The sequence below is a fragment of the Cebus imitator genome, unplaced genomic scaffold (assembly GCF_001604975.1).
Source record: "Cebus imitator isolate Cc_AM_T3 unplaced genomic scaffold, Cebus_imitator-1.0 Scaffold819, whole genome shotgun sequence".
NCBI classification, from domain to species: domain Eukaryota; kingdom Metazoa; phylum Chordata; class Mammalia; order Primates; family Cebidae; genus Cebus; species Cebus imitator.
In genome coordinates, this window is record NW_016108134.1 from 54,008 (window position 1) to 62,131 (window position 8,124).

The 8,124-nt window shown below is 47.0% G+C and overlaps 1 protein-coding gene across 18 annotated transcripts in view; it reads left to right on the forward strand.

Annotated features, from left to right (window-relative positions):
- The window catches only part of CLEC17A (C-type lectin domain containing 17A), a 39,309-nt gene that overhangs the window by 22,698 nt on the left and 8,487 nt on the right, over positions 1-8,124 (forward strand). For 12 of the 18 annotated variants that reach the window (XM_017520263.2, XM_017520260.2, XM_017520273.2 and 9 more), the window contains 4 exons: positions 977-1,114; positions 1,200-1,262; positions 3,214-3,309; positions 3,520-3,671. In XM_017520263.2, the coding sequence (XP_017375752.1) occupies positions 977-1,114; positions 1,200-1,262; positions 3,214-3,309; positions 3,520-3,671 (449 nt within the window). The remainder of the gene's footprint in view (positions 1-976; positions 1,115-1,199; positions 1,263-3,213; positions 3,310-3,519; positions 3,672-8,124) is intronic. The other 6 variants (XM_017520259.2, XM_017520261.2, XM_017520267.2 and 3 more) reach the window with 2 other exon arrangements.

Genomic DNA, 8,124 nt, shown 5'->3' on the forward strand with positions numbered 1-8,124 from the left:
TGATGATGGTGGTGATGGTGGAGGTAGTGATGGTGTTGTTGGTAGTGATGATGGTGGTGATGGTGGAGGTAATGATGGTGTTGGTAGTGATGATGGTGGTGATGGTGGAAGTAGTGATGGTGTTGGTAATGACCGTATTAAAAAAAAAAAGAAGGTGTTCTTCTCTGAGTCTAGTCCAGATCTCCAGAAACTCAGGGTGTCTGCTTGCATAAGATATGGGAAATGTTCTCTGCTCTAGAAGCTGGGGTCCACAAGCTTCCTTGACCTAGGAGCAACTTGGGTAGGGGCTTCTTGAGAGTAGGGGATGATGCATCATAGATTCTAAGTAAAAAGCTGGGTCCAAGTCATGACTAACTTCTTTAAGCCTCAGCTTACTCACTTTCAAAATGGGAATAATACTTATAATATACATAATAAGGATGAGACTCCAATAAGATAAGAAGGATGTAGGCTGGGATTACAGTGGCTCACACCTCTAATCCCAGCGCTTTGAGAGGCTGCAGCAGCGAGGATTGCTTGAGGCCAGGAGTTCAAGACCAGCCTGTGCAACATGGCGAGACCCCCATCTACAAAAAAAAATAATAAATTAGCTGGGCCTAGGGGCACACACCTGTAGACCCAGCTACTTGAGTGGCTGAGGTGGGAGGATTGCTTGAGCCCAGGAGTTAGAGGTTGCAGTGAGCTATAATTGTACCACTGCACTCCATCCTGGAAGACAGAGTGAAACCTTGTTTCAAGAAGGAAAGAAGGAAAAAGAGAAGGATGCAACATGATGCTTAGTGCACAGTAAATGCATCAAAAGGACCCTGAGCCTCCCCAGGGTTCACTCTCCTAACCCTCTCTTGCTGACCTCATCTGCTGAAACAGTCATGACTTCAGATTTCTGCCCCCTGCTCTTGGAGAAAGGCTTAAGGGTCTCTGCCTCACTCTCTGAAGCCCCAGTATCAGTCTCTCTGTCCCCATCCTCACTCCCCAGCAGCTCCAGCGCGCTGGCTCAGTCAGACATCTGGAGGTCCTGGGTGTTGCCAGAAGAGGCTGATAGTGTGTCTGTGTCTGCTGGTGGCGACTTCCCTGATCCTGAGCTGCTTTGGTCTCATTTTGACCCTGACGAAGTGTGAGTAGGGTCAGGATGGGACATGGGGAGATACTGGGGGGGGTGCGCAGGAGGACCTGGGCTCAGTTTGGATTCTTGCTCATAGACGAGGAGTTGGTGAAAGAACTGAGAATGTTAAGCTTTCAGCAGATGATGTGGCGAGCAAATGGTGAGTGCTTCCACCCATTCCTTCGTGCCGTTCCTATTGGGCCTTAACCCAATCCTCAGATCCAACTCCAAGATCCACCCTCATCCCCGTCTTTGCTGGCCATTGTGCTAGATAGCAGAGGGGTAAAATGGTAAACATGTCAGACACAGCCCCTGTCCCTGTGAGGTGTGCATGCGTGTGTATGTGCCCTGACCTCCACCATCCAATATGGTGGCCACAAGCCTCATGTGGCTGTTGAATATTTGAAATGTGGCCAGTCCAAGTGGAGATGTGGTCTATGTATAAAATACACACTGGGCCAGGTACAGTGGCATTTGCCTGTAATCACAGCACTTTCTCTTTCTTTCTTTCATTTTTTTTTTTTTTTTTTTTTTTTTTTTTTTTTTTTTTTTTTTTTTTTTTTTTTTTTTGAGTCTCTCTCTGTTGCCAGGCTGGAGTGCAGTGGCGTGATCTCGGCTCACTGCAACCTCCACCTCCTGTATTCAAGCGATTCTCCTGCCTCAGCCTCCAGAGTAGCTGGAACTACAGGCATGCGCCATCATGCCTGGCTAAATTTTGTATTTTTAGCAGAGACGGGGTTTCACCCTGTTGGCCAGGCTGGTCTCAAACTCCTGGCCTCAGGTGATCCACCTGCCTCGGCCTCCCAAAGTGCTGGGGTGGTTATGGGTATGAGTCACCATGCCCCATCTAGCAAGACCATGTTCCTACAAAGAATAAAAAAAAAAAAAATTAGCCAGGCATGGTGTTGTGTGCCTGTAGTCCTAGCTACTCAGGAGGCTGAGGTGGGAGGATCACTTGAGGCCAGGAGGTTGAGGCTGCAATGAACCACCATCACATCACTGCACTCCAGCCTGTGGGATGGAGCAGGACTCTGTCTAAAAAAAAAATAAAATAAAGGATCCAGACATCCGAGCTCATTCTACTTTGATCTCAAGGTTTTCTGACTCTCATAGGCTTTGCCAGCTCACTGCAACATACTTGCTATTTTCGCTTTCTTTTTTAGTTTTTTTTTTAAATTTTTTATTTTGAGACAGAGTCTCACTCTGTTGCTCAGGCTGGAGCACAGTGGTGTGATCTTGACTCACTGCAACTTCTGCCGCCGGGGTTCAAGCGATTCTCTTGCCTCAGCCTCCTGAGTAGCTGGGATTACAGGCATGCATCACCACACCCAGCTAATTTTTGTATTTTTATTAGAGACAGGGTTTTACCATGTTGGCCAGGCTTGTCTTGAACGCTTGGCATCAAATGATATGCCTACCTTGGCCTCCCAAAGTGCTGTGATTATAGGCTTGAGCCACCACGCCCAGCCTGCATCTTTGCTTTTAGGATAGTCCTTGCTTGGTGGGCTTCTTCCTCACTTCACGGTTATCAAATCACTTTCTTCCTTTGTTTTATTTATTTATTTTGTTGAGATGGCATTTTGCTCTTGTTGCCCAGGCTGGAGTGCAATGGCGTGATCTCGGCTCACCACAACCTCCACCTCCCTGGTTCAAATGATCCTCCTGCCTCAGCCTCCCTAGTAGCTGGGATTACAGGCGTGTTCTGGCACTCTCAGCTAATTTTTAGTATTTTTGGTAGGGACGAGGTTTCACCATGTTAACCAGGATGATCTTGATCGCCTGACCTCGTGATCTGCCTGCCTTGGCCTCCCAAAGTCCTGGGATTACAGGCGTGAGCCACCGCGCCCGGCATTGCCTTCCTTTAAAACCCACTTCCTCCAGGGTGCCTACCATCCTTACTCTTCCCCAGGTCCCAGGGATTCATCCCTCCTCTGAGCCATTCTTGGATTCTGAGCACTGTACATGTGGTTTTTGAGCTCAAGCATGACCCACTGGAATGTGGACACAGTGGGGAGTGCAAACTTTGCTTTTCTGTGATGTGTCTGCAGTCGGTGGTGGTTGGATGGGGTGGGTTCTGAGTCTCTAACCCTCAAGCCCATCCCTTCTGACAGTGACTGGCATGGCAGGGCTAGCTGGCCTGAAGCATGACATTGACCGTGTAAGAGCTGACACCAACCAGTCCCTGGTGGAACTTTGGGGCTTATTAGGTGAGTGAGACTTGGGGAATTGCCCAGGGACGAGGGCCATGGCAGAGCTGGCATGTTACATTACTCCACTGAAGTGATTCTCAGTGCAGTCTATGTGAATGGTGCTCCCCTGGAGTTGAGCAGTGTACAGCCTGCACAACTGTATGTGGCATACAATGTACATGGCTCAGGTTCTGGGGCCATCCTGACAGCATCCTGTCCGGTTCCCAGACTGCTCCCGAGTTACCTGTCCTGAAGGTTGGCTCCCCTTTGAGAGCAAGTGTTACTACTTCTCCCCAACCACGAAGTCATGGGATGGAGCCCGGATGTTCTGCCAGGAGAATTACTCACACTTGGTCATCATCAATAGTTTTGCTGAGCACGTGAGTTGTTCCCACTGAACCTTTGAGAACCTTCAGGGACAGCCTGCTTCTCTTTCAGGATGCACACATCCCTCCCTTCCCTGGGTGGCAGTAACTAGAATTACTTTTCGGTTACTAAAACTTTAGCATCAAGATCTTCCTAAGATAGCATTATGCAGAAGTTAAGGAGGTATGCTTTGTTTTTGAGTTCGAATTCGGATTGTGTTGATTTAACCTCTACAAGTTTCAAGGTTCAGTTTTATCTCTAACATGAAAATACAATAATGAATACCTGTAAGTAGCACTTTCTATTTTTCAGCTTGTATTCCAAACGCTTTACATCTTACATTCATTAACATAGGCAAGCCTCATGACAACCTGTCAATTAGTATGTCAGTCAGAAGACGTTATTTTATGATGCAGTAACAGACAGTCTCCATAGCCCAATGGGGAATGAAGATGAGGCAGCCGGGCGCGGTGGCTCATGCCTGTAATCCCAGCACTTTGGGAGGCTGAGGTGGGCGGATCATGAGGTCAGGAGTTCAAGACCAGCCTGCCAACATGAGGAAACCCCCCCGTCTCTACTAAAAATACAAAAATTAGCTGGATGTGGTGGTGGGTGCCTGTAATCCCAGCTACTCGCAAGTTTGAGGCAGGAGAATTGTTTTGGACCCAGGAGGCAGAGGTTGCAGTGAGCCGAGATTGCACGATTGCACTCCAGCCTGGGCAGAGACTCTGTCTCAAAAAAAAAAAAAAAAAAAAAGAGTAGATGAGACAAATCACACATCGATGTCAGAGTTTCCACTTATTTTTGCTCACAAAGAAGTCACATGAACACACGTATCTTTTAAGGTGGTAGGGAAATAAGTCTCACCTGTGTGCAACCAGAAGGAGGACTGGAATATTCGTAAACAGCCTTACTGACTTGCTACTACAATTTAGGAAGTATCACTATTTGTACACAACATGTATCCATCCGTACTTCACAGATGAGGAAACCGAGGTACACTGCGCTTCAGCAACTTGCCTGTGGTCACTTACACCTAGAGGGATTTGAGCCTGGGTAGCTGGCTTTCAAGTCTGTGGTCTTGAGCATAGGCATACCACTATGGCATGGTTTATGTCTTCTTTTCCTCTGTTTTTCAGAGATAAGGTCTCACTCTCACTCAAGCTGAAATGAAGTGGTATAACCATAGCTCATTGCCGCCTCAAACTCCTAGGCTCAAGCAATTCTCTCCTCACCCTCCTGAGTAGCTAGGGCTACCAGGCACTTGTCACTGTACCCAGCAAATTATTTTTACTTTTGTAGAGGCAGGGTCATGCTGTGTTGCCTAGGTTCATGGTTTATGTTTTCTAATCATTTTACTTTTTTTTTTTTTTTTTGAGTCTCTCTCTGTCACCTTGGCTCACTGCAATCTCCTCCTCCCAGGTTCAAGTGATTGTCCTGTCTCAGCCTCCTGAGCAGCTGGGACTACAGGCGCGCACCACCACACCCAGCTAATTTTTGTATCTTTAGTAGAGATGGGGTTTCACTATGTTGGCCAGGATGGTCTCGATCTCTCGACCTTGTGATCTGCCCGCCCTATCCTCCCAAAGTGCTGGAATTATAGGCGTGAGGCATCGCACCCAGCCCCATTTTACTTTTAATTTATTTATGTCATTATATTTAAAAATAAAATGTCATTATATATTTTTTTCTGGGCAGTATATAGTTGGATTTGGGTTTTCAAAATCTGATCTGACATTCTCTGGCTTTTAATTGGTGTTTTCATTTATTTATTTGTGTGTTTTGGGAGACAGGGTCTCACTTTGTCACCCAGGCTTGGGTGCAGTGGCGCAATCTTGGCTCACGGCAGCCTTGGCCACCTGAGCTCAAGTGATCCCACCTCAGCCCCCCAACCAAGTAGCTGGGACTACAGGTGCGCGCCACCACGCCAGCTAAGTTTTAAAATTTTTTGTAGAGACAAGGTTTCTGCATGTTGCCCAGGCTGGTCTGGAACTCCTGACCTCAAGTGATCCGTCCGCCTCTGCCTCCCAAAACGTTGGGATTACAGGCATGAGCCACTGTATTCAGCCTAATTGGTATTTTTAGACCATGTACATTTAATATAATTACTGATTGGGTTAGATTTAGGTCTATCATCTGATTTTTTTTCCTGTGTGTCTCTTCTGTTTTTTATATCTCTGTTTCATAGCATTATTTGTATGAGTAGTTAAACAGGGTTTGTTTTCTTTTTTGAGATGGAGTCTTGTTTTGTCGCCTAGGCTGGAGTGTGGCTGCACGATCTCAGCTCACTGCAACCTCTGCCTCCTGGGTTCAAGCGATTCTCCCGAGTAGCTGGGATTACAGGTGTGCACCACCACACGTGGCTAATTTTTGTATTTTTAGTAGAGACAGGGTTTCACCATGTTGGCCAGGCTGGTCTTCAACTCCTTACCTCAGGTGATCTGCCTGCCTTGGCCTCCCAAAGTGTTGGGATTACAGGCATTAGCCACCGTGCCTGGCCAAAACAGGGCTTTTGGAGGAATTAATTTAGATGGTGTAAATGAGGCAGGTACAAATCATATTCCCTAACTCAGTTTCACAAGAAATACAACAACATTTCCTTTAAATTACTCATTTTAGTTTCTCTCTTGAGTTCTCATTCTACTGGGCTGGTGGACATTTACTCTCAGTCAATTGGGGTCCCCCATTTTACTTCTAAATGGGGACAGCTTTTATGGGGTCAAGGTGGAGGAGCGCACACATCGGGTCCTTGATGTCTTCACTCCAAACTGGTATCTACTAGGACATCTACAAACCGAACGATCCTGGGAAAGTTATTTAACTCTCTGTGCCTCAGTTTTCTCATCTACAGAATGGGCATAATGATAATTCCTGCTTCAGTGAGTCATGATAAGGATCCAATGAAGCAATCTGTGCAAAGAAGCATAGCTCACTTTTTTTTTGTTTCTGAGATGGAGTCTTGCTCTGTTGCTCAGGCTGGAGTGCAGTAGCATCATCTTGGCTCACTGAAGCTTCCACCTCCCAGGTTCAGGCGAAACTTCTGCTTTAGCCTCCCAAGTAACTGTGACTACAGGGCAGGTACCACCACCCCCGGCTAAGTTTTGTATTTTTTTTTAGTAGCGTTGTGGTGTCACCATGTTGGCCAGGCTGCTCTCTCGCTCCTGACCTCAAGTGATCCACCCCCCTTGACCTCCTGAAGTGCTGGGATTAGAGACGTGAGCCACCGTGCCCAGCCCATAGCTCCCTTCTGAATTCATTAATTCAACCAATGTTTCCTGAGCATTTACTATGTGCTGAAGACTATTCTACATCTTGAGAATCCAGTGATGACCAAGACTCATGAGTTCCCTCTTCTTTTTTTTTTTTGAAATGGAGTTTCACTCTTGTTACCCAGGCTAGAGTGCAATGGCGTGATCACCACAACCTCTGCCTCCCAGGTTCAAGTGATTCTCCTGCCTCAGCCTCCTGAGTAGCTGGGATTACAGGCGCATGGTACCATGCCCAGCTAATTTTTGTATTTTTAGTAGAGATGGGGTTTCTCCATGTTGGTCAGGCTGGTCTCAAACTCCTGACCTCAGATGATCTGTCCGCCTCGGCCTCCTATAGTGCTGGGATTACAGGCATGAGCCACTGCGCCCGGCCGAGTTCCCTCTTCTTAAACTGCTCTGATTTTGGTTCATAGAAATGGCAAGGACTCTCTAAATGTTAGAGTCTTCTGTTTTTCTGGGACTCAGTCATTGGGACAACTCTTCCATCATCAAAGCCTTTTGGGCCTAGAGGTCTTTTCTTGCTGTTCTTGGGCACAAGAGATCTTTCTGCTCCTTCTATCCCCTTCCGGGATCTAAGACACCATGAGGCCTTCTAAGCCTCCATCTAACCTGATGGGACAGGAACCCTTTCCGCTCTCTGATTTCCTGTCCCCTCCCTGGGACTTTACCCAGGAAATAGTGCCCAGGCTCCTTCTGCTTTTTAGAGTCTCTAAACCCACCTGGGGTTTTTACCATCGCCTGGTGCTCGCCGGAAACGAGATGCCGGATTCTTCTCTCTGGGACTTGTGGTCTCCACATCTATTACTTCCTTCCCATGGTGGCCCTACCTCTCCACATTTTATTTTTTTTCTCAAAGCAGAAATTTGATTGCTCACATTCTTTGAACACAATGGGTATAACTACAGGATTATATATATACATTTTTTTTTTTTACAAAAATTTCAATCACCTTAAACATGTTTAAATTCAGCTGACTGCGGTGGCTCACACCTGTAATCCCAGCACTTTGGGAGGCGGAGACGGGTGGATCGCCTGAGGTCAGGAGTTCAAGACCAGCCTGACCAACATGGCGAAACTCTGACTCTACTAAAAATATAAAAATGAGCTGGACGTGGTGGTGGGCACCTGTAGTCCCAGCTACTCGGGAGGCTGACATAGAAGAATCGCTTGAACCTGGGAGGCGGAGGGTGCGGTGAGC